General features: G+C 42.1%; 1 protein-coding gene across 1 annotated transcript in view; it reads left to right on the top strand.

Annotated features, from left to right (window-relative positions):
* The window catches only part of UBE3C (ubiquitin protein ligase E3C), a 92,250-nt gene that overhangs the window by 18,440 nt on the left and 46,959 nt on the right, over positions 1-26,851 (top strand). Inside the window, exons 8-13 of the mRNA XM_053262578.1 lie at positions 238-458; positions 2,244-2,398; positions 4,730-4,917; positions 14,794-14,880; positions 16,275-16,432; positions 17,479-17,711. Coding sequence (XP_053118553.1) covers positions 238-458; positions 2,244-2,398; positions 4,730-4,917; positions 14,794-14,880; positions 16,275-16,432; positions 17,479-17,711 — 1,042 coding nt within the window. The remainder of the gene's footprint in view (positions 1-237; positions 459-2,243; positions 2,399-4,729; positions 4,918-14,793; positions 14,881-16,274; positions 16,433-17,478; positions 17,712-26,851) is intronic.

The following is a 26,851-nucleotide window of genomic DNA, read 5'->3' as shown; positions in this document are numbered from 1 at the left end:
CTGCCCATTTATTCAGTCAAAGAAAAATAGACAAACAGTTGTAATATAAAGGACAGAAGTTCACTCTAAATAATCTGACAAGTGGCATAATATAGAAATAATGAAATGAACTTTTACAATTTAATAGATGAGTAAAATATATGTTCAGACTTGTAAGTTAAATCACATTGTGGATGTACTGGTGAAAAGCTATGTTTACCATTTCTATAAAGACAAAACTTTCTTTATCTGCTGCAGGCAACAGATTTTTGCTGCTTTTACAGAAGAGTTCCTGGCAGCACCTTTTACAGATCAGATATTCCATTTCATCATTCCAGCACTTGCAGATGTGCAGACCTGTTTCCCTTATGAACTCTTTCTGAATGCACTATTGTTAACAGAAAACAGGCATTCACGAAAAAGTGAAAAAGCTCCATGGCTTTTTTACTGTGTTCTGACAATTGGTGAAACGTATTTAGGTATGAAAAACATATTTAATCATTTAAAGTATATGTTATATATTGTGTTTGAAATAGCCTGTTGATGCTTGCTGTTCTTATTTCTTACATGTAGGTGCTTTACAGAGACATTATTATTTATATAGATATTTCTCTTAAACGTACCCGTCACTAATCCCATGTGTGGCAGCTCTCGTGGGAGTTCGTGACAGCTGCCAGATAGCGATGGGGACAGGCGGGTGTGGGAAAAGAAACTGCTGGTCAGGGGAATGGCCGAGCAGTGGCCATCGGGCAGGGAGGGCGAGAGGGAAGCCGAGAAGAGAACTAGAGGCGCAGATGCTGTGCGTCTGGTTCAGCTAGTTGTTGTTGTTGTTACATTTGTGCCCTTCCTTCATGGGCTTCAGGGGTGATGTACATAATGCATTATCACATATTATCCTCACGAGTAGGTTTGGCCAGTAGAAATGTTTGCAATTTCATCAGTTGACTCAAACTGTGAAAAACCCGAATTGCAAAATTAAAAGAGAGTGAAAAATGCTTTGTTTCTTTTTAAGCTTGCCTTCTGGTTTTCAACATTAGCGTTCATTTGTATTGAATTTTAAAGTTTGTTGTCAATCATGACTGTTAGGAGTGAGAGAGAGAGAGAGTGTGCTCAATTTCTCAAGATATTACAAATCTGTATGTTGCATGGCCTATCAACCACACTTAATTCACTAAAAGGCATCATCTCATACTGCTCAGAGGCAGCAATGGAAAACCCCTCCTGTATTCTACCAAAGAAAACCACATGGCTCTGTGGTCTCCAGGAGTCGACAAAGTTGTGACTCGAAGGCACAACTTTACCTTTACCCCCAAATACATTATATACAAACTAACTGACCCGCACAGAGCATCTGTGCATTCTTTGGGGCCGGCTGTTCCCCCCCCCTTCCTCCTGCCCCATTCTCCCTCCCTCCCGTTCACTCTCTTGCCCCCCTCCCCCTCCCTTCTGCCCCATTCTCCCTCCCGCCCCACTCTCTTGCCCTCCCTCCCACCCAATTCTCTCTTGTTCTCCCTCCCTCCCACCCAATTCTCTCCTGCCCTCCCTTCCCCTCCCTCTTGCCCTCCCCTCCCCGCACTGAGTACCTTACCTCTGCTGCCACAAGCCAGGCCCTCCTTACCGGGTGGCGGGCGGCCAAAAAGGCCGCCGCTCCTCCTCCTCCCTGGCGGCAAACAGGGAAGTTCTGCCGCCCGGTTCCCTCCTGCCCCTATCTCCCACAGGCGCCTTGGCTCCACAGGCACTTCCGCCGCGGGCCCACCGCTGTTGCCTCGCCTCTGCAGCCAGGCCCGTAGGCCCGCTGCCGGGCCGAGTACCGGCTCTGCAGCCCGCCACTTGCCTCCCAGTGCCAGCCATTTCCAGCGGGCCGGCCCACTGCTGCACCGCCACGGCCGGGCCCACTGCTGCCTTGCCTCCACAGCCGGGGCCGAGTACTGGTTCTGCGGCGCACCGCTGGCTTCCACAGCTGCTGTTTGCCTCCCACTGTGCCTGTCAACCAGTCCCAGCAGGCCTGCCCACTGCCGCCATTGGCCTGCTCCCCAGCCAATCAGATGGCTTGCCGGGATGCACATTCCATGGCACCCCTGGGAGAAATAAATAAAGAGAGAGAGAGAGAGAGAGAGATGATCACCATAGTGCATATTACAGAGTGAATATAATTTGAAATAGTGAGTTTATCGGTAAACCTATTTATTCTTCATAAGTGATCTTTACTAAGTGTGTGTTTTCTAGGTAATCCATTTAACGGTAATATTTTCTTTTAACTATAGGACTCCTTTCAGAAGAAGGGCTACTTGTGTATTTGCGAGTACTCCAGATGTTTCTTTCTCAGTTACCTGTATCTACATCAGGTTCAGATTGTCAAGATTCACCCAGCGACTCTGAAGATGAGGATGGAGAAATTGGTAAAATGACTTCCATGACGGTAAGTGTTAAAGTGGTCTTGAAGAAATTCTACAACAGCAATATGCAAGCTAGAGTAGGCCTGTTCTGCTATAACTCATTTCTTTCCTCATTCCCCCCCCCCCTTGCAATGGTAATATTAGTCCTCTTACCTTATATTTGCTTTGGTCCCATTCACAAGCGGACAATTTAAAGGTCTGTGTGTGGGTACACGTGCACATGTGCGCGCGTGTGCACACATACACTCTCTCACACTTGAACAGTGCATATACGAGGATTGTGTTTTCATTCCCAGGTGTTTTGTTGCAGGCTGCCTTGCAATGGCTTTTTTATGGCTAAGCATGCCAATTGCAGTCTGGTAGCACATTTCACAGGTGGCTACATAATGTACTGTGATTTATTGAGGAAGAGAATGGAATTCTAATGGGAGCAAGGATTTAATGGCTGTTCAGAAAGATCATTAGTGAGGTTGTATATAAAAGCCTCACTATGGATTTATAAATAGAAGTCTGATTTGTCAGTTCAGGTAGTGAACAGATCTTAAAGCTACTGATGTTAGCATTAGAGCATATACTAGGAGGTACTTTTTTTTTTTTTACAACATAAAGGATGAACTGGTTACTACTGTTGCAGTTTCAATATCTGCTTTAACAGTTCAAATCTATGAGAATTATTAAGCCTTTATGATTAAGTTTCTCATTTGTGCTTTTGTAAATCTTGCTTTGAAATATTCAAGTAAACTGGAAAGATAATTGTACTTAGTGCACTGTTATTCATTGTAATGCCTGGGGGCTAGTGGCCACCCCCATCAGTCATAAGTGTGTCTCCCTGACTGTTCGTTTGTTTGGGCCTGTGTGCAGCTTCAGCCAAGCTGAATACTCTGCCTCGCACCCCGGCATCATGCAGTGTTGCACGTTGCCCAGCACTGGAGGGGGGGGCAGGCCAGGCTCTCACAGAAACAGAGCCCGTTTGAGCCCCTGCACCATCTTGGAAGGCATGCACAGAGTGCTGGGAAATGTAGCCCTTCCAAGAGCTCTTAAGAGAGGGCTCCAACTCTCTTAAAGGGTTCTCCCAGCACAGTACTCTCTGCAGTACTGTGCAGAGGTCAGCACCCTGGGAAATGGCTTTCACTGAAGGCTTTGTGGTTTGATTGGGGTTTTTTTTGCCAAAGTGGCCCCATTTGGAAAATAGTGAAGATCACTGACTTATTAAGACCTGTCTTCGAGTCTGGGAGCTTAAAAGCTCATTCTTAGACTGCTTCATGCAAGTTGGGATTCAGACTGGCAATGCAAATGGCTACTCGGCTTGTGTGTGGGGAGCTTTTAAGCTTAGTGGGGAGCTTTTAAGCTTTTCTGCAGCAGCCCCCTCCACCCAAGCCACCTTCCTGAGTCAGGAGACTTCGTTTAACAGTACAAGGAGGTGCTGTTGGGAGGAATTTTTGCCTTCTGCCCATGTATAGTGGAAATCCTTTGCATTTGTGCTTGGGAAGGATGTGTACATGGATTTCACCCATACTTTAAAAACAAAATGCAAAAGTTATATGAACTGCAATAATTGCTTAGTATAGATTACCAAGAAGTTTAGAGTACTTGGTAAGTAACATTTAGTAATTTTACCAAGAAAGTAGTTGAAAGCTTTGTAGAACAAGAGTCAATGCGTTGTAGGAAATCAAGATTTTCATACTTTAGGTAACTGATACATTAAAGCTTTCTTTACTCATCCAGGCCTAATATGTTGAAAATCAGGATCAAACATATACATTTGACTGAACAAATGCTTAAAGGCATCCATTGTCGATATCTGCTGGTGTACATGTAAAATGAATTCAGCTTGCTTGAAGACCATTTAAATTAATTGAAAGGCTTCTGGGGTTACAGGAGTGATGGGGAGGGGACCAAACTGTGGATGTACTTTGATGTACCTAGATGTATTCTTCAGAATGGTACTAAACTATTTTAGGATTTTCCTGGCAGCTTTCCATATTAATGAATTAGCACTGTGTTACTAGAAGGGACAATATAAATATTTTCTCAGTGCAGAGGCTACACTTTCCCTACCTTGAATGACCAGAATGCTGGTCAGGCAGATTGCAGAGTTGTTGCTGATTTGCAGGTGGTCAGCTTTCAATGGTATACTCAGCCAGCTACAGGCCAGCATTGTTTCCTTGTGTGAGTACTGTGGGGTTCAGAAGCATAGAGACAAACTTCTAAAGCCATTTAAAATGGTTTGCTGCTGTTGGTGGAATAAATTATTTGTCTTTTGAGTTCTGCATATTTTTGTGGTCTTCAAAAAATGCTTCTATATCCAAAACAGTGACTTGGAAATGTTAAAAAGGCTTTCTGTTGTTTTACAGGGAGATGGAAGAATATCAGTCCAGTGTATAACAGAGGAGTGTCTTTCAAAACTGGATACAAAGCAGCAGACAAACACTCTGCTAAACATGGTTTGGAGAGATTCAGCTAGTGAAGAAGTCTTCACTCTGATGGCCTCCATCTGCCACACACTGATGGTGCAGCACCGGATGATGGTGCCAAAAGTCAGGCAAGTGCAAAAGATTGGTGTGTGTGTGTGTGTGTGTGTTTTAACAGGCCTGCTTATAAGATTGATCCTGTGTTATCTCTGGTTTGTCATCAATTATGATATGAGTCAGTTGGAAGGTTACTTTTCAGAAACCCTAGAGACTAAACCTTTTGAGTACTGCAGTACTCTATACAACAGGGCAGGGCAGGTTTTTTTTAGGGGCAGGGTGGGCGGGCCTTGGTGGATCCATAAAATGAAGAACAGGCAGCTTTCATATCCCAGAAGAACATCATTTAAGATTATGTGCTTGCTGAGAAATCTTTGGAAAACAAGGCTCTGGTGGTGTCTTCCATGTGCTAAGAAATCAAGAGTCAAATAGCTTTTCATGTTTGGATATGATAGGCTCTTGTGACTGGTAGGCTTTTCTTAGATTTCTGATTCTAGAAAATAGTGCTAGTCAGGACCTTGATGGATACAGCTCATGAGTCTTAATACCTCCCATATACCATAGTCAGGTGCTTTTCCTTCTATTTCTGATGCTGGAGAAGAAGTTAACTTATTTTAGAGGGTAGGTGCTGTGTTTTTCATACTGTTGTGAAGCAGATCAGCTGGGTTATAAACTCCCCCCCCCTTTGGTCTGTTTTGTGTGTCGGTGGAACTGTGTACACCCTCATGTTGAATTTTTCCTAAAAGCTTTATAAAATAATAAAAACAACTAGCTCAACCCGCACAGAGCATCTGTGCGCTAGTACTTGATTGCTCCCTAACCCCCTACCACAGCCCCCCTCACATCAGAGATCTCTCCACCCTCATCTGAGCCGCACTCCTACTCCTCCATCCCATTGCTTCCATCTCCCTCAACCCTCTTGGTCACTCCTCCACCCCTTTACTCCATTCCCCCCTCCCCCTCTCATTTGCGGCTGCAGCATTGCTGGTGCCTATTGGCCAAGCTGCAGCCCCCTATCCCCAGAGACCTCTCCACCCTCACCTGAGCCCCACTCCTGCTCCTCTCCATAGGAGCAGCAGCAGTTGACCGGGCCCTTCCTTGCTGCCGCCACTTCCATGGCCACTCGTTCCCCTCAGGCCACTGACAGGCCCGGGCCTGTCCCTTGCCTGGCTTCCTGCCTCTGCCAATGGCCTCGGTAGCCCCAAACAGCAGCAGTGGTTTTGGGCCCTTTCTTGCTGCCAATAGGCACTGTCATGGCCACTTGTTGCCCTCTGGCCGCTGACAGGCTCAGGCTCATCCCTTGCCCTTCCTTCTTTCTCTCTTCCCCTCGCTTCTTTCTCTCTCTTTCTCTCTCCTCCACTCGCTCTTCCCCTCTGTCTTTCTTCCCCTCCCTTCTCTCTCTCTCCCCCTCTTCCTCTCTCCCTTCCTGAGTTAACAGGTTTTGTTTCCTCATCTAATTCACACAACAGGAGTCTCCTCCCAAAGGGGCTCTTTCCTCCCTCATGACCCCTCTCTTCGCAGACTCCTGCCTGATAAGCTATAGATAGATAGATTCCTCTCCTCTATAATCAAGAACATCTTCCGACCAGTAACAGTTGCATTCCAACTGACCATAACCATCACTAGCTCCTCCTCCCAATCTGCATATGGAATCCCCACTGCCCAGTCACCACGGTGCCACAGGCTCCTCCTCCCTAACTGCATATGGAATCCCCACTGCCCAATCAGGTGCTTCTGCTTGCAAACTCTCTTGAGAGCTGCCACACACAGGATTAGCCATGGGTATGCCTTAGAGAATGATATATAGAGATAACTTTTTTAAAAAACACCCAAAGTTCATTCTCATCAGTGGCCAATCCACAGCAAGCACTTGTTCTTCTTCATAAAGTACATATGATACATCCCATAGTCCTTTGAATAACGTCAGATATTGTATAAGGCAGTTTTAAGTGGAATTTGTCTCACTGGCTGTTGATGAATAAAACATATTGTAGTTCATATAATAGAGCAGTTTTGTAACTATAGCAATATGACTTGTTTTGTTTATTTTGGAATGGGCCTGGCCAGTTCATAATTGACATCAAAATGCAGCACTACAGGCTTGTTAAAAAATGGCTAGATGCAAGATGTCAGTGTCGTGGAACCTTTAGGAAACAGTGACCATAATGTGATTAAATTCAGCATATATGCAAGGAGAGAATCACCAAGGAAGTCTAACACAGACACTCTGAACTTCATAAGAAGAAACTGAAAACGAAAATCAAGAGAGTCGCTATGCTCCAAAATTCATGGAGTTTATTTAAAACCACAATAATGAAATCCCAGGTAGAATGTATGAAGGAGGAAATGTACCCCTAAGCCCAGAAGGATGTCAGCATGGCTAACAAGTCAAGCAAGCTGTAATGGGGAAGAAGAATTCCTTCAGAAATCAGAAGGCCTGCCCAAATGAAGAGAACAGAAAGGAACACACACTCTGGCAAAAGAAATGCAAGGAGACAATAAGGGAGGCGAAGAGAGAATTTGAGGAACATTTAGCTAAAAGCATCAAGGGGAATAACAAAAACTTCTTTAAATACATCAAAATCAGGAAACCTGCCAGGGAGCCAGTTGGTCAGATGATGAGGGGGAGTGAAAGGGATTATTTAAGGAGGATATGGAGATTGCAGAGAAGCTAAATGGGTTCTTTGCATATGTCTTCAACAGAGGATACTGAACTGTGTCTGAACCAAGCTTCTTAGAGACAGAGACCAAAGAACTGAGTCAGATAGAGGTGACGAGAGATGACATTCTAAACTGTCTGAAAAAATTAAATATTAACAAATCACCAGGGCCAGATGGCATCCGCCCAAGAGTCCTTAATAAACTTGAAATTGTAATGAACGTGAAATTGCTGACCTTGTTGCAAAAATATGCAACTTTCCCCTACATTCAGGCTCTGTACCAGAGAATTGGAAAATAGCCAATGTAACACTGATTTTCAAAAAACGATCCAAGGGGATCTGGGAAATCACAGACAGTTAATGTCTGTGCCAGGCAAATTGATGGAAAGCATTCTCAAAGATAAAATTGTTAAGCATATAGAAGAACAGGCTTTCCTGAAGGAGAACCAGTATCACTTTTGCAAGGGCAAGTCTTGCCTCACTAACCTTTTGGAGTTCTTTGAGTGTCAGCAGGCATGTTGATAAAGGTGATCCAGTGGACATAGTATACTTGAACTTCCAAAAAGCTTTTGACAGTTCCCTACCAAAGGCTCTTGAGAAAACCTAGCAGTCATGGGATAAGTTGACAGGTTTATGTGTGGATAGGTAAGTGGCTGAAGGACAGGAAACAGAGGGTAGGAATAAATAGACAGTTTTCTAAATAGAGGGAAGTAAGAAATAAGGTCCCCCAGGGATCTGTACTGGGACCAGTGCTTTTAAATTTATTCATAAATGCTCTAGAAGCAGCAAGGTGGACAAATTTGCAGATAACACCGAACTCTTCCGGGTAGTGAAATCCAAAACAGATTGTGAGGAGCTCCAAAAGGATCTCTTCAAACTGCAGGAGTGGGCAACAAAATGGTAGATGTGATTCATTGTTAGCAAGTGTGAAGTGATGCATATTGGGGCAAAAAATCTCAACTTCACATATACACTGATGAGGTTGGAGCTTTCAGTGACTGAGCAAGAGAGAGATCTTGGGATCATGGTGGACAGCTTGTTCACAATGTGTGGCAGCTGTGAAAAAGTCCAGTTTCATGCTTGCAATAATTAGGGAGGGGATTGAAAATAAAACTGTTAATATCATAATGCCCTTATACAAATCTATGTTATGACCACATTTGCAGCACTGTGTACAGTTCTGGTCACCTTACCTCAAAAAGGATGTTATAGACCTGGAAAAGGTGCAGAAGAGGGCAACCTAGATGATCAGGGCCTAGAGTTCCTTCCTTACGTGATAAAACTACAACAGCTGAGGCTTTTTAGTTTAGAAAAATGTTTACTGAGGGGAGACATGATAGAGCTGTATAAAATTATGAACGGTGTAGAGCAAGTGGATAGAGAGAAATGTTTCTCCCTCATAATACTAGAACCAGAGGTCATCCCATGAAACCGATTGCCAAGAAATTTAGGACCAACACAAGGAAGTACTTTTTCATACAACTTATAATCAACCTATGGAATTCTCTGCCACAAGATGTGGTGACAGCCACCAGGCTGATTGACTTTAAGAAGGGCTTAGATAAATTCATGGAGGACAAGCCTATCGATGGCTACTAGTCTGAGGGCTATAGGCGACCTCCAGCCTCAGAGGCAAGATGCCTCCGAATACTAGTTGCAGGGGAGCAGCAGCAGGAGAGAGGGCATGTCCTCAGCTCTTGCCTATGGACGTCTGGTAGGCCTCTGTGTGAAATAGGATGCTGGACTGGATGGGCCTTAGGCCGGATCCAGCAGAGCTGCTCTTATGGCTAGTTACTCTTTGAAAATGTATCTCCTGCTTCTCAATAAAATCAAACTAAAGTCTGTCTGGGATAGCAGTAGCATAATTTCTACATGTGGCGAGGATTATTCCAGCAGAAGGCACCTCCTGCCCTCATCCTTGGTCTTCCCCAGTCACTGTCTGGTATTATCTTCCATCTACCGCTTTCCAGAAAGCTCCAGCGGGAACTTTCCAAAGCAAGGGAATAGGGCTGAGCAGTTGGAATTTGTCAGCCCATAGTGGAGGTAAGTCGTCTTTTGCTGACAGCAGTTGCTAAGTAACACCTCCTACTGAGGCAAGGTAGCCTTTTCTTGGCTGAATAGATGGTGGCCTTCAGCTATCTCAGGATCCAAAGAACAATGCAAGTAACTCCATGAGGCCAAGAGGGCTTCTCAGATGGTAGCCCCTCATTCCTCATGGCAAACTGCTTTGAAATTGGTGGGGGCTTCTAAAGCAGCTTGTGATATAGCATAGGGTGGGTGTGGTTAGCTCTTTACTAAAACAAAAACAATCATAGGAACATAGGAAGCTGTTATATACCTAGTCAGACCATTGGTCCACCTAGCTCAATATTGTCTACACAGGCTGGCAGTGGGTCTCCAAGGTTTCAGGCAGGCGTCTTTCTCAGTCCTGCCTGGAGATGCCAGGGAAGGAACTTGTGCATGAGAGCAGATGATTTACCACTGAGCTACACCCCCATCCCCTAAAGGGAGTTTCTTACAGCAGATAATGGTCGCATGTAGTCTCCCATCCATATGCATACCAGGGCAGATCTTGCTTAGCAAAGGGGACAATTCATGTTCAATACTGCAAGACCAGCTTGCAGAAATATGAAGCCTTTCATGTGGAGACTTTTGATCCTGGTCCTTATCTTTTAAGAGGCTTGCTCAGTGTGAGAAGGATTAATAGGAACAATTGAGATGTTTAGGTGTGGGCCTGCATAAAATAGTGAAGCATTCAAGCTATGGTAGTTGTGTTAGGTAGCTTGTGTTCAAATATAGTGGTGTAGTTACCTGTCTGTGATTTTAAATACATCAGGTTGCATATATTTGGTAACCAATAAAGTTATTGGGTGTAACCTAAAGACCCTTGGTATCTCTGGAATGCTGTGAAAGTAATTAATTCAAACTGCTTTGTAAACACTGCTACAGCAAACTAATTGGTGCCATCTCTTTAGCCCACTGGTGTTTATAGCTGCTCAAGGAAGTAAGATGTCAGTGAAACTGTGATCACTTGATTAGGGTAATTAGTTCTTTGTGAACTAATGTATTGGAGCAGGATGTGAGACCTGGAGATCATAGCCAAAGTTGAATTAGTATGCCTGCCTTTATTACAACTAGTCTATTGCCTTGGATAGTAATTACGGGATTTAAATGCACCATTGCTCTGACTTGTGGTTTATTGGTGAACTGTGTAGGAAGGATGCTTAATGAGTGAGGTCTCTGTAGCCTTAATTGCATGACTACAGCCTCTATTTCCTCCGAGGAACAATTCTTAAAAAACTGCAGCCCTTTTGTGTGATCTTGTTCACACAAATTATGGAAGTGACCAGCTTAAGTAAGTGTGTGTGTGTGTTTTTGAAGTTGGCAGACTTGTCTGGCACGGGATCCACTTAGCACAAAGTTTCAACAAGTGACTGAGTTGCAAAAAGTAATGTCTGTTTTAACTGCATGTGTCTGTCTTTCTGATTTTCTTTAGGGTGGCTGGATGCAAAGGAGGGAATTTGGTCAGGTGCAGCTTGTCATATAGGAGGTGTACCTACAAAACCTTTCCTTCTTTGTGGAATGAGAAGCACTGTCATCCTTTGTCTTTCACTTTTGTCTTCTGTCTGTTCCCTTTCCCTAAATACCAACATGGTAGTGTTACTGTTGTTTCAATCCATTGTAGCTCAGCATGCAACTTGACTAGTTGAAGACCAATGTGTTGGTTGGACTAGATGACCTACAAGGAGCCCTCAGACTCTGATTCTGCACATCAGACAGAACAGCAAAGTGGTTCTGTTCAGATATAATGGGGAACAATGACTTTTCATGATCAGAATGAGGCCTGGAAAGCCATGTGCTCACTCGCTTCTGTATGCACAAGGAGGAAAACTAAAGCCCCCACTTTTGGCTTTGACTAAACTACAGGTTAGCCACCTAATGGCACAGCGGGGCAATGACTTGCCTAGTGAGCAAGAAGTTGCTGGTTCGAATCTCCACTGGTATGTTTCCCAGACTATGGGAAACTCCTATATTGGGCAGCAGGGATATAGGAAGGTGCTGAAAGGCATCATCTCATACTGCATAGGAGGAGGCAATGGTAAACCCTTCCTGTATTCTACGAAAGACAACCACAGGGCTCTGTGGTCGCCAGGAGTCGACACCAACTCGAGGGCACAACTTAAAAACTACAGGTTAGAGCCAAACAACATTGAATGCTAACCAAAATATCCATGTCTTATTATTAAAACTAAAAATTAAACTTGCAACATTCTAACTGGAGAAAAACAACTTACTTTCCTTTCATGTATATACAAGATACACGATATAACCCATTGGAAGTATTCATTCCTTTTAAAGTGCCTTTTGATTTTTAGTAAATTGGCACGTAGATACCATTTAAAAAGTGGTGCGGGGGGGCGAAGAGAAAGTGGTGGGGGGGCAGAGAGAAAAAACATTGGAGGGGGAATAGGGAAGAGGAGAGGAGGACTGAGAACGTGGCAGGGGGGCCAAGAACGAGGGAGAACTAGAGACACAGATGATCTGCGCCTTGGCCAACTAGTAGATATGTGTTACACAGTGATGACCCAGATGCCTTTTTCTGTTTCTGCTGCCATATCACAATGCCTATTGGTAATGGTGTGGCGGCCCCTCTCCTAGGTTACCATGCAGCATGATAGCCTCTTCCCACAATGCCGTGCTTATTTTCTATTATTATTATATTTATTCGATTTCTATACCGCCCTTCCAAAAATGGCTCAGGGTGGTATGAGCCACCATCACATTTATGAGTCACCATCACATTGAAACATGCTACTGGTTTAATAAGCCCCTCTTATTCAAGGAAGCTGTATTGATACTTAAGCAGCCATTATATTGGGATGTGCATTTCAATCACTGGACATCTTTTGAGTAATCACTAATACCCTGCTTCATCATTATAATATATTTGCTGCTCTCTTGTTATTCAGGAACTAATTTTCTCCTATGGGCAGATGAAGCTCTGAAATATTTGGTACTGTAATTATATTGTGGGAAATCTGCGGAATGAAGCTTTTCAGAATGGCTCTCTGGGGAGCAGTTGCACTTCATATGAAAGTTGTATTCACCTTGAAAAGAACATTTAAAAATGTATCATGAAATTATTCTTCTGACTTTTTTTTAACGTCCTAGTTAAAAATTAAAAACAAACCCAAACCATTGTATTAAAATACTAGAAGTATTTTTGCCTATTGGCACAGCTTTGACTGATGGAAGTCACAGAAGGGCATTAGCAGAAGAGCAAACCCACCTTAATTTACAATTGTATGCCAGTAGACTTGAATGGCTCATTTCATCTCATTTAATTGCAGTCACATCTGTTATCTTCTACCTGTGACACCTTCCAGTTTAAAGGAAGTGTCAAAATATGCTGCCCTGCTGTAGTGACCTTTATCAGACTGTAGGAGCTTGTCTCATTCCATTGTATTCTCTTCATTAACTTAAATGGTCTCAGTGGGAAACTGGACTCAATTTATGACCTAGACTGAAAATCTTGCCTTTAACTAATTAACTTATAGCTGCGCCTCAGCTAAATAAAGCTTAATGGGTCATTTAATCTCTCCCATTGCACAGAAGGAATTTGACACTTTAAAAAAGTGTGCCCAAAATACCCTTCTGCCAAATACATATAAATCATGAACCCTTTGTGAACAATTAGATGCCTGCTTAGAGAATCTGCAGGGTTCTCATAAAATAGCTGTTCTGTATAAAGAGACAGAGCTAAAGCATCCCTTAACTTAACAAACATACAATAAATACAACAGAAATGCCTGTTGCAGCCCTAGTAGTTCAAACTGCCATTGAGTACATTTTCCCCATTTTGAGTTAGTCATTCAGAGTTTTACAGTATTATTAACTGTGAAACAAATACAAGTAGAAAATTAAGCTACTTAGTTACAAATGCAGAATTGTATGTAGAATTGGTGTTTAAATTTAGAAGAATTCTCAAGAGAATTAGGATCATATGTATTGGAAGAGGTATCTTGGATTATTGCACATAAGTAATGCAATATAAGGAGGATGCAGAGTTAAGGATGAACGTAACAGTTTAATATATATACACTAGTGACATTCTGACTAATGTTTCTAGTAATAATAATAATAATAATAATAATAATAATAATTTGATTTCTATACCGCCCTTCCAAAAATGGCTCAGGGCGGTTTACAAAGAGAAATAACAAATAAGATGGCTCCCTGTCCCCAAAGGGCTCACATTCTAAAAATAAACATAAGACACACACCAGCAACAGTCACTGGAAGTACTGTGCTGGGGGTGGATAGGGCCAGTTACTCTCCCCCTGCTAAATAAAGAGAATCACCACGGTAAAAGGTGCCTCTTTGCCCAGTTAGCAGGGAATAATGTTTCACGTGCGCAGTGGGGTCTGATCCCACTTCTTTTTGGGTAGGCCCATTTTAATTCCAATCTGATAAACACTCAACTGTCCGAGTTTGCTATTTGTATGTGTGATTAATCGATCATTCCATAATATTTTGATTCAGCCACAGTTTTTTGCTTAGTAATTAAAGTTTGTCATTTTAAAATAACTTGAGGACTGAATGAATTCTATTGTGGAAGAGCGCTCTGCTGATTGGTGAAGAGTAGGTTAACTTTAAGCAGATCAACTGTGATTACTTTCAGCATAGTAAATGGGCATTATTGTCCTTACTGCAAAAGACATTTGGATGGTTAACCAGATATGAATAAAACTGCTTGACTAATAATGGAAATAGTTTGTGTGTGAGAACATTATTTTGGAATAAATGTGTACAGAGCATTAGAGAGATACTTTGTATATGACTCACAAGATGTATTTTATTCCAACATTTCCTTGTCAGTTTTCCTCTTGCTTATTGGTTTAAAAAATGCAATGCCCTTCCAAAGCGTCAAACAAAAAATTGGCAACTGAGTAGGGTTTTCCCTTTAAGTTGCTGGAGAAGTAGTCACCATTCATCTAGTGCAACCAGCAGAAGACTTTCTGAATAACCTGATTCTGAAAAGGGGAGGCAGGGCTGGATGTGGCAACAAAAGACCCAAAAAGGAAGAATATAATGTTGGGGAAGCAATGGTTTAGGAAATACTGCCATACATTTCACTGAAAGAAAGGAATCTCTGACATTTGATTATAAAAATGTATCACAAGTTACTTCTCAAGAGCAGAAGTCGGGTTGTTGTTGTTGTTCTCTTCCTTTCTTTGCTTGATGTAGTAATAAAAAAACCCAACTCCCCCCCCCCCCTTCTGTTTTTAGACTTCTGTACAGCTTAGCTTTTAATGCCAGGTTTCTGAGGCATCTTTGGTATTTAATCTCCTCGATGACGACACAAATGATTACTGGGTATGTAGTACTCATTAAAAATCTAAATATGAATAAAGCAGCATGTACTGTACAGAGTCCAATAGAGTTGTGAGAATAAATGGCAGTTGTAAAGTAGTGCTGTTAACAGGCCTGCCATAATACATGCATGCATAAACTGAAAATGAAGTCTGCTTCTTTTTATTTTAGAACTATTGGGCAGGATCCAGACTACATCCTATTGAAATGAACAAGTTAGTCATGTCTCATTGACTTCAGTCATGCTGAGTCATGACTAACAGCCTGGATCCTGACTATTGTGTTTTCTCATATGCAGATTTATGCAAATTTCACTAAGTGAAACTCACAGGATTAATACAGTAATATTTCTTTAATTGGATGACAGTCTTAAATTGTATGCTAGCAACTAGTAATCTTGGTTTGGTTTGTCATGGATAAGTTGAAATTATTTTTGTAACGCCCTTAACCATATTTTGGATGTGCTGGCTTTTGATCTTGAAGTTTATTTGCATCTGTCTATATCAATTCCATGAAACACTGATGGTCCATTATATGCATTCCCCCCTGCCCCTTTGGAAAATAGTTTTGGATTTTTTGTCTCAACTTTAGTGTACCTCATTTGTCAACGTACATGCTATTTAAGACTTTTTAAATGTTAGTCTTCCCATTTGATCTGCTATGTTAATGTCTTCTCCATGGCTATTAACAAAATGGCTTCTAACAGTTTTAATGTAGTTTTAACTTTTGCATTCAGATAACAAACAATACCTAAATGGGGGGTGGCATATAGATATTAGGCCTGTGCAAAGGTTCAGCATCAATGCCAAATCATGTGCACATGGCCCCTGGCCCCATAGGGCTTTATATGAAAAGTGCTGGGAAGAATGACATTTCCCTGTGCGTCTTACTGTGCACCTTCCAAGATGTCACTGGGACTGGTAATGACATCTTGACTTCCACTGGAAGACATCTTGACTTCCAAGATGTCACTGGGAAGTTTCACATCCTCTTAAAGGCCCTCCTTGGCACAGTGCACATGACCACTCTGTGGAGTTAAGTGGTGGGAGCGGCAGCTTCTGCATGAGGACAAGGGCAATGTGCACATGATTCAGCTTTGCCGCTTCGAAGCTGAATCATTACAAAGGCCTAATGCATACTAACTGTCCTGAGAATAATATGTGTAATAAACAAAAAGTTATGTAAAATGTCAGCATTACTTTATTAGAATCAGTGTGTTGTGGATTGCCTGTTAAATATAACAGTGGTTGCTGTTGATTCTAAAAGACAATATTTCACAACTTGTTTTCAGTTTGGGACATAAGAAATAAAATCCTGCATAAGACCTTTCTTCCTCCAACCTAACATGTTTACATTGCTGACAGTTGTGATTTATTTTGTTTTGTTTCTGTGTGAAGGTCTATGGTGCCACTTCTTCAGGTGATATCTCGTGGTTCACCAATGTCTTTAGAAGATTCCAGTAGGATCATCCCTATCTTTTATCTTTTTAGTTCATTGTTTAGCCACTCACTTATTTCTATTCATGATAACGAATTCTTTGGTGATTCTATAGAAGGTAAGAGCTTTGATCTTCCTCTGCAGATTTTGTCTAGGGCAACACTTAGCTTCAACATGCAAATTACTGTGGGCAAGGCATTCTGTGAGCAGCATCCAGACTAGTTAGTCATGACTAAACACCACTGAAATCAATCAATGAGACAAATTAGTAATGACTGACTTTACACCCATTTATTTCAATGGGAGTGAATCACGACTAACTGGATGCTGTCCAGTGTATACAGAATGAATGTGTACATATAACTTATGTATTAGATCGCAAATACAGAATGTGTTTAACTCCGAGACAAAAATTGAGTGATTACTAGTAGCCTTATTTTTTTGTTATGCAGTAAAATCCATTGTTTTATACTCCCATTTCTCATACTATTTTAAAAAACTTGAAATAAAAATGATTCTGAATTCACTGTAAGGCTCTAGATTAGGCTTGCACAACTTGTGACCGATCAAACCTAAAGCAACCCACCAGCCATGCACTGTGGTTTGCAGGTGCACAACAATTCTCTTTCAATTATCACAAGCAGGGAACCAGAAAAAGAGGATTATGGAGCTTCCTCATTTAAATATACCTCTAGATAGAATTAAAATGTTGCTATTTTCGTAGATAATGCAACATGAAAGGTTTTTAGGTGACTTGCATTGCTTGTATTGGATACATGTATATACATTTATGATGAAGCCTAATTTTTCACTTGATTGAAGTGTTCCCTCTAAGGTGTGCACATGTGCTTGCGCTCACACAATTTTTGATGTCCACTCAGTTAAATTTAGATTCCGCTCAGGTTGAATCAGGAAGGCCCCACTCTGAATGCACATGCGCACACACTGCCTTGATACTGCCACCCAGAACAAAACTCATTCCGCACATAGATGAAAAAAATTAGAGAGAACACTGCTTGATAGTATGGATGAGTAGCTAATTTTCAACTACAGAGCAGACAGAGTTCCGACTAGTCTCATTGATGTAGATCCAAAATTTAGCTTGTGCTTCATGACCAAGAAAGTAAGAATTACATTCCTAATCATGATTTGTATATTGTATAGTTATAGGTCAAAGACAATCATCAATGATGCCTTTTACATTAGAAGAATTGGTAATATTATCACGCTGCCTTCGAGATGCTTGCTTAGGTATTATTAAATTGGCATATCCAGAAACCAAGCCAGAAGTTCGTGAAGAATACATTGCAGCATTTAGAAGTGTTGGAGTCACCACAAATACAGAAATGCAACAGTGTATACAAACGGAACAAAAACGATGGATACAGCTCTTTAAGGTATACATGGTGTTGATTGTATATGGCGAACTAAAACCAGTGGCAGAACCTTTTTTCATAAACATTAATAATGGAGATGCATCTGATTCTAAGATGTAGGTAATAGAGAGGTGTTTCATTTCCAAGTGCCTAAAATGTTATGCTCTTTAGTTCTTAACTGGACCACATGCAGAATAAGATATTCATGACTAAGTCCCATTAAAATTAATGGGGGTTTAGTTAGTCATGACTAACTTGTTCCATTGATTTCAGCAGTGCTTAGTCAAGACTAACTAGTTTGGATGCTGCCCCAGATTTTAATGATTATTGCAAAACATGGGGTTTTATCATTATTTGAATGTAGAGATGGATCTTAGTATTGTAAGGAATACAATATATCTTTCAACAAGTAAACATAGGAACATAGGAAGCTGCCATATACTGAGTCAGACCATTGGTCTATCTAGCTCAGTATTGTCTTCACAGACTGGCAGCGGCTTCTCCAAGGTTGCAGGCAGAAATCTCTCTCAGCCCTATCTTGGAGAAGCCAGGGAGGGAACTTGAAACCTTCTGCTCTTCCCATAGCGGCTCCATCCCCTGAGGGGAATATCTTCCAGTGCTCACACTACTAGTCTCCCATTCATATACAACCAGGGCAGACCCTGCTTAGCTAAGGGGACAAGTCATGCTTACTACTACAAGATCAGCTCTCCTCTCAAGAAAGTATTCTTGAGCAGCTTAGAGTCCAGAGGGAGGAATTTATTTAGCAAATGAATGTTACGTTACGTTCTGATTAAGCATATCATGATTTCCAAAAGTTATTGCATTCTTTAGAGGCTATTCCTGTTCCTGTGGAATAAACATTCTAGGGCAGTAATTGCCAAACAGATGACTACTAGGGCTTCTCTGAATCGTACTACTGTGCATCTGGGCTGTTAACAGTTTAGAACAATTCAACAGTGGGAGCCAGGGAGCTAGGAGTTTGATGGGTGCCTTACAAAAATGAATTGCATTGATGGAGCCCCTGAAGTTTAGAATCATTTGCTTACAGTGATGGAGTCTACATTCTTTGATTGCTTTCACCCTACTGAGAGAACTGTACATAATCTATAGTGCAACTGGAGTCATGTATGACTGGGCTTTGGGGATTTCAGTCCCTTCAGTGTTTGGAAGTTATGCCTGTCCACACAGTTTTGATCTCTGGGATTAGAGCTGGTTGAACATCCAATCTGTTCTTACCCTTGTGGGCAATAGTCTGTGTTGGACACAAAGTGTAGTCCCGTTTACCTACTGCAGAAAACCCATTTTGGGAATCTAGGAAGCGGCTGTGTAGCTTTAGCCAAATACCCCTTGTCTGCTAATTGTGTCAGTGTTTCAGGGGCTGTACTCACAACTACAGCTGTTCAGGAATTTGGTCTTTGTATTAAGCATTTCTAAATATCTGCTAGTATTCTACCCAATTGGTGTCATCCCCACCGTCCCCCCAGGGAATCCCAAGTCTGAAGAACACTATGGAGATGGGGTGGGAATCAAGAATATAACTGTTGCGCAAGCAAGTGCTTGACTTGCAATGAAATTTCTGCAGCAAACACATATAGTCAGCTAAAATTACTCATTAAAGGAGTGGAAGCAGAAGAAATGCATTTTCCAAATTGAATGCTAGATTTACAGTCCGTTTAATACCGGCGACCTCTCGCACACTAATGTTCAGTTCGAGTCATCAGCCGTCCCTTCAGGTCTTTTATCACTGCTTTTGTCAAGCTATCTATTTAATTGAAAGAAGTTAATTGAATGAAAATGATCAACTAAGCTTGTATTAATATTGCTAATGGAACTTTCTTCTTGGCCATGTTTGGAGAAAGATGTCATGCTAGACTTTAGGAAAGGCCCATTAATGCTTGCACTTAACCTGATGGGCTAATTAAGGAATGCTTATTCATTCTACAAGTCTACAATAGCCTCTATCCTACCCATTTTGCCCGATTTTTACAACACATTTCACTTATGAGCATGAACATTATGGACATTACTAGTGATGAGAGTAACTGATAATGTTTTGATTGTGTTGAATACTGTACTAATGCATCGCTAAACTTATAGTTTTGCAGATTGATCTAATATGTGACTGCACAATTTTAATTTAATTACATGTCTTTTCATTATCCAGTAAACTGTTTGCTAGCTGTGAAAGAGCGTCCCAGTGTGTCTGTTTTTGTATGTTAGGAAAACCATGCCATGTCTTTGTACTCTTTAACTCATTATTACATCAATTTAGCTAAGTATTTTGTGTTTAAAATCTATGTAAAAGATTGATTGATTATCGTGCATCAAATCTTTATAATGCATATGTACAGTTAGTAAATTTGGAAAGATTTCAGTGCGTGACATTGAATCTGGTTAATGAAAAGTGCGAAAAGAGATTTGTCAGAAGATTTCTCTCAAAGCTTCATGTATTTAAAATATGGAAATGTACAAGATCTTCCACTCTGGCCTCCTGATCAGTATAAACAGTTTTCTGTTTATAGCTGTGTAACATGTATAGGTAAAGTTTTGCATAAGAAATAAATTATTTGCAGTACTGGCCCAAGTATTTTGCTGCTTTAAGTGGAGCAATAAATGACACCTCTTCCTTTCTTTTTCTCCTTTCTATTAAAATTGCACACTTTCTTCTTTTCAAATCTCACCCTTTTCACTAGTGGTTTTTTTTTTTTAAACTCACCCCCTCTTTTACTTGTGCTTAGAGCAACAAATGTAAAATTAAAGATTTCCATTTGGTTCTGTCTTTATACAAAATAAGGATACAGTGTAATTCTTTATACAAAATAAGGATGCTGTGCAAGTTCAATTCCAAGTGAGGAAGTGTGACGCACGCCCTCAGATCTGGGGCATGATCTGTTGAATCCATTAGAATGGGGTTCTGCATCTGTGCAGAAGCCTCTCGGTGCTGAGTTCCACAGCTCCTTTTTGGCACCTGCGCCTCGCCCCACGTGACCACGTGGCTATTTAAGACGGGAGGAAGCGCAGGCACCTTAGTTCCTTTGCAATTGCTGTAGAGTGCTGTTCACTCGGTTTCTTCAGCTCCTCATTCTGGTTCCTTTGCTACTAGCATTCTCTTCTAAAATTCTTCTGTCTTCTCCTGGCTATTATGACCTTGGACTGTACATTGACTAATGTTTTTTACGCTACCGATTCTGTTTGGCGACTGATTGGACTGATACTTGTCATTTTCGACCTTGGACTGTGTTAAGACGGCGATTTGTGAGTAACGGACTGACTCTGTTTATTTGTGCACTTTGATCCCGCTTCGGGGGAATATGGATACCCCTAAACAAAATAAAACTTTTAAATGTTGTGAAAAGTGTAGAGCAAAATTGCCCTCACAAGATGCCCATAATGTATGCCTGTTGTGTCTGGGGGAAGCCCATAACACGTCAACATGCAAAATTTGTCAGTCCTTCTCCAAACAAACACGGATAAATTGTGAGCTTCGTTTGAGGGCTTCTATCTATGATGATGTTCTGACCGCACCTTTGTCTTTGTCAAAAGGTGTGCCATCGTCACCTCAGGCACATGGCTCGTGGGCCCTGGGTTCCAGCCAGTGAAAACCTCATTGCCCACCATTAAAACCCCGAAGGTCTCAAAAAGGCAGGGGACAAAATGGCGACCGCCAGTGAACCTGTCAAAAAGACACGGAAGCTGTCGACATCGATGCCATCACCGACATTGGTTCAAGATGTGGTCTTTGTTTCTGTTTCGAAGCCTACGACATCAAAGTCCTTTTTGACATCACGCCCGATGTCAGCAAGGTCTCAGACATCAATGCAACAACGATCGACACCAAAAGCTATTTTAAACACATCAACATCTATGCCGATGGATCCATCGACATTGAAGCAGCCAACAGACCACGCTTCGATGTCGACACCACCTTCAACATCGGAGCAACGACCTTTGATGCTGGATTTACCAGCTACTTAGATATCGACACAATCGTTACCAACAGTTCGTGTTTTGATGCCTGCGCTGATTCCAATAAGCTCTCAGTCGGCATTGAGAGATGAAGAATCGGCTTCCACTTTAAATACCCCAGCCAATATTACAATGGTGACCCTCGATTTCGAGCACCAGTGACTTTTGCACTTGAAGAGGGTGACCTTTCTGATACCGAGGGAGAACCTTTGGATCATGGCATGACCCAATCTATTCTGTCTATGCTAGACTCCCACACAACCACTCCATCTACTTTTAAAGGTCTTCCTCATTCGGAAGACGATACTTCTACAGTACCTGTGAACCCCACGCCTCGACTGTTGAGAGCAACTCAACTTGCTAAAACGACACCGTGGCATACTTGTGGTTTCACCCATGCTTTTTCCCCGTCAGCGCAAACGGCCTTGCCAGGGGCAACCTTGCCAGGACTTGCTTATGATTATGATGAGAGTAGGGCTTGGAGGCTGAGCGTGTTAGGCGCTTGTATGCCCCAAGTTGGTACCTACACCTACCAATTTGTACGTTGTCTGTGGGGGACGCCCCTCCTGTCCTACCAGCCTGGAAGGTGCAGTCCTCCACCGCTTCCACACAGACTCTACAGCTGATGTCTGCTAAGCAGACGAAGACCACTATGTGGAAGGTGTGTTCTACAGCTGTTCAGACAGATGAGTCTTCTCCATCTATGGACTCACATTTACCATCCCTGGGCAGGGGTGGTCCTCTGCGCTCTCCATTGGCAGCTGCTTCTGATGATAGTCATCATGGTTTGTCGGATTTCGAATCTACTGAAGCTGGTGAGCCTGATCCTTCTCCAAACATAGCAGCGCCTTTTCATGTCTCGCCTACCAAGGAATTGAAAGTGTATCATTCCCATGTCAAACAGATGGCAGCTGCTTTGGGTCTTTATCTGACATCCCATCTAAAAACAATAGACAACCCCATCTACAATTTCATGGCTCGGTCCCAAACAGCTCAGCCTGTGGCCTTACCTCTTCTTCCAGTAATCTCCAACGCTGCACAATGTGTGTGGCAGGTGCCTCACACTTCTACTCCAATTTCAAAGAGATTGGAAGGCCTCTACTGGGTCCAGGAACAGGACAACACCTACCTGTTTAAACATTCCGTACCTAACTCCTTGGGGATTGGCTGTGCCATGACCTCAAGATCGGGAAAGCGACATACCACTCCTGCAGACAAAGAAGGCTGAAAGTTGGATGTCTTGGGCAGGAAGCTATATTCCACCTCTTGTCTTTCAGTCAAGATTGCCAGTTATTCCGCCTGTATGGCAAAATATAGTTATTGTCTCTGGGAGAGCCTAGAAAAAGGTCTTGACACACACCAGAGGAATTTGAAGCATGATTCCACAAAACTCTGCAGAAAGCAGGTGACTTCACGTATCAACAGCTTATTAGCACCGCTAAGCACTTAGTGGAGTCGGAGTCTAGATGCATCACTGTGGCCATAACCTTGTGACGCCACACCTGGCTGCGGTCCACTTGCCTTCAGCAAGATATGAAGGACAAAATCGAAGGCCTTCCATTTGACGGCAAGGGCCTCTCCTCGGAAGAAACGGATGCTACAGTGGAAAAGATGAAGAAGTCCAAGTTTACAGCAAAGACTTTTACTACTTACAACCATGCTGAAAACATCTAAACTCTCCAGTAGGTCTATTAAGGTGCACCTTGCCGCACTCTCTTCCAGGCACCCTGGATGGGACGGCAAAACGGTTTTCTTCCATCCTACATGCAAGAGCTTCTTGAAGGGCCTCACTAACCTTTATCCACCTATACGGCAACTGATAGAACAGTGGAGTATCTCTCTGGTCCTATCAGCCTTAACTGAATCACCCTTCGAGCCTCTGAGATCAACTAGTCTAAAATTAACATCCTTGAAAACTGCCTTCTTGGTGGCAATTACCACTGCTCATAGGGTGAGCGAGCGTACAGCTCTTCAGATGGATGTACCTTACGCCCGCTTTTACCCGGATAAGGTACTCTTACACCCTGACATTATTTTCTTACCGAAGATTGTGACAGATTTGCACATATACCAGGGCATTGAGCTACCTACTTTCTTTAACTCCCCAAGCACACCTTTAGAAAAGGCTCTACATTCCTTGGATGTGTGTAGAGCACTTTTGTTTTATCTTTCAAAGACTAAGACATTCAGAAAGTCAAAGAGACTGTTTGTGTCCTACAAGGGAAAGACCATCGGACAAGCCCTGTCCCGACAAAGACTCTTTCACTGGCTTGTGCAAACCATCCTACTGGCCTACAATCTGCACAAAGTACAGCCTCCTAAGTCCATAAAAGTGCATTCAACAAGGGCTTATGTTGCATCTGCAGCTCACCTGTCCGGCATATCCTTTCAGGACATCTGTAAGGCCACAACTTGGTCTTCTGAACAGTCTTTTGTAAGACATCATGCTATTGACCTACGTTCTGCGGTGGAGGCGAATTTTGGGCGAAGTGTCCTTAAAAGGGTGTTGCAATAACTCTACTGCTCCCTCCTCCTTTATAGAGCTAACTAAACATCCATTCTAATGGATTCAACGGATCACGCCCCAGATAAACAGGTTGCTCACCTGTAACTGATGATCTGGTAGTGATCTGTTGACATCCATTAGACCTTCCTGAACCTCCTCTCCACAGTAGTACTTACCTTTGATAGTAGAACTTACCTGCTACATCAGATTTCTTGACTGCTCCAAGGAACTGAGTTGCCTGCGCTTCCTCCCGTCTTAAAATAGCCACGGGGTCACATGGGGCGGGGCGCAGGCGCCGAAAAGGAGCTGTGGAACTCGGCACCGAGAGGCTTCCTCACAGTCGCAGAACCCCATTCTAATGGATGTCAACGGATCACTACCAGATCATCAGTTACAGGTGAGCAACCTGTTTTTTCTCTGTGTGAAACAGCCAGCTTCACCCTGATCATTTAAGACTTTCATTGCACAGTTCAGCTTGAAGGTTTCTAAGGCGTCTAATACAAACACCCCCCAAATTAGTAGAAAGTTAAAACCTAAAAAGTAAAAACCAAACGTTTTAACCTTTTAAAAGTTATGGAAACTAAGTTTATAAGCATTAGAACTACAATAAAATATAGTAAACCAACAACAATAAAAGTCAGTGTAATAAAATATCTATTTTTAAAGCTCAGGAGAACACATTTGTGTTTTAGCTGGTACCGAAAGGCTAGCAAAGTTGGAGCCAGCTGAGTTTTACTAAGGGACATAATTCCACAACCAAGGCACCCCTATAGAAAGAGTTGTCTCTGAGTGCCGCTTGTCTCTGAGTGCCGCCCATAGGTTGGCACTCCCTCCCTTCTCCCTCCCTTTAGAAGAGAGGGACCTGGAGTAATCCCTTAGAAGATCTTAAGGAAGAGCCAGGTTCATATGGAAGTAAACAGCTGAGACTGACATTGAAGTATGCTAAATTTCTAGTGCCCCATTGTAGCTTAAGAAAAATAACTGATATGGATGCAACCAGAGCAAAAATTGGCATATTTGACAATTGCTCTCATCCTGTGGGTGTGAACAGATGGACAGAAAGGAAAGGGTTAGGACCCTATGCCTTGCGGTCTGGTTTCCTGCTGAGGGAAGTAAAAACTCTGTGAAAAAGATGAATCTGTGATCCTGAAATCCCTCTGTCCCTTGAGCTGTCCCAATGAATACTTTCCTTTATATCAAGGAAATATTCAGTGTGGTGCTGTTATAAAAAGGGAGTCTTTGGAATGGTCAGTCTTCTCACATAACTTCTGTTCTGTTCTGTGACTATAGGATCAAACAGTAACTTATCAAGGTGAATAATCTGTAGGGCTTAAGGTTTCAAGCAGCATTGCTCCAAATTTTCATGGAGTTTGACTTGTAGCACAAAAGCTGTCATGGAGGGCTGAGGCACCCACTGAAAGGCAAACCACCCTTGCAAAAAAATTGCTTTTTGTGTGCAACAGTATACAGAACGATTTCTTAATTTCTTTGCAAGACCTTTATCTTGAAAGAGAAAGGAATAGTGTTATACAGTGCCTAACATTGCTAAGTTCCTCTCTTTAAAGTAGTAACTGCCACATTAAAGGAGGCAATCGGCTGCGCATACTCCTCTTGTGGAAAAGTGCTGCCAAGAGAGTGGGAAGGGATCACAGTTGACGCTTCAAAGGAAGCAAACATTTTCATCCCTCTTTGTATGCCCCCTAACAGATTGTTGAAACAGGGAGCTCCTTTCCACAGAGGGCAAAAGGTTTTATGAAATGAGGACCCCATTTCAGTTCAGCATTGAATTTTCAAGTATATAGAAAAGGATACTTTTCCAATTTTCTTGTACCCTGGTTCTTAGAATACCAGATTTTCAAAAACTGAAGGAAACACATTTTTAAAAGTTAGATCACTTAATTTTTGAATTGAAAATGGTTCCTTTGCAAATAAAAACCCCAAGCAAAATTCCCTTTAAAAAGAAGTTGTGTTTGAGCAGGTTTGCAGAAACAATCCATGTAAAAAGCAACCAAGGCATTCTCTGCTTTTATTTCCTTGAATGTCTTTCAAATTGCTTCCCTTGGTACTTGAAAGGTTTTAGATGCAGTATCTCCTTGTGATGTTTGCAGTTGGGGGACTAATTGAGCTAGTGCTTTAGTTAACATCTTGGCCAACCTCCTGCACTGAATTTTATAAAGGGCAAGGCTGTGAAAAAATGTTTGTCAGGGGTTTCCAACCTATGGTCCTCCAGATGTTGCTGAACTAGAACTCCTATATGAGAGTTGTAGTTCAGCAACGTTTGGAGCACCACAGGATGGGAACTCCTGGTCTAAGTAACCACACATCTTTTAATGGTATTCCCCCCCCCATAATTTTTTCCAGTGTAAAAAACCCTCACAAAAATATATTTTTAAAAAGGTCTTGAATGTCAGTTAAGTTCCTTTGCTACTTTTGACATCTACCCACTATTGCACCAGTCCACACACTACTGAAATGATTACTTGAAAAACACATGTTGAATTTCAAAGTTCCTCAGCTTTTTGTCTGGTTTTAAATATTCATGTGTTGGCATTTCATTGATGGACCAGTTCAGACATAATGGGAAGCCTATGGTTTTCCAGTGTGTGAATGCAGCTTCTAACTCTCTCATATTCCCACACTTGCTGCTCCCCGTCCCCTGTAGCTCCTTGGCTCATACTAGTTAACA

This window comes from Hemicordylus capensis, chromosome 6, assembly GCF_027244095.1.
Source record: "Hemicordylus capensis ecotype Gifberg chromosome 6, rHemCap1.1.pri, whole genome shotgun sequence".
NCBI lineage: Eukaryota > Metazoa > Chordata > Lepidosauria > Squamata > Cordylidae > Hemicordylus > Hemicordylus capensis.
Note: the sequence above shows the minus strand (reverse complement) of the source record. Positions and strands in the feature narration are given on the sequence as shown.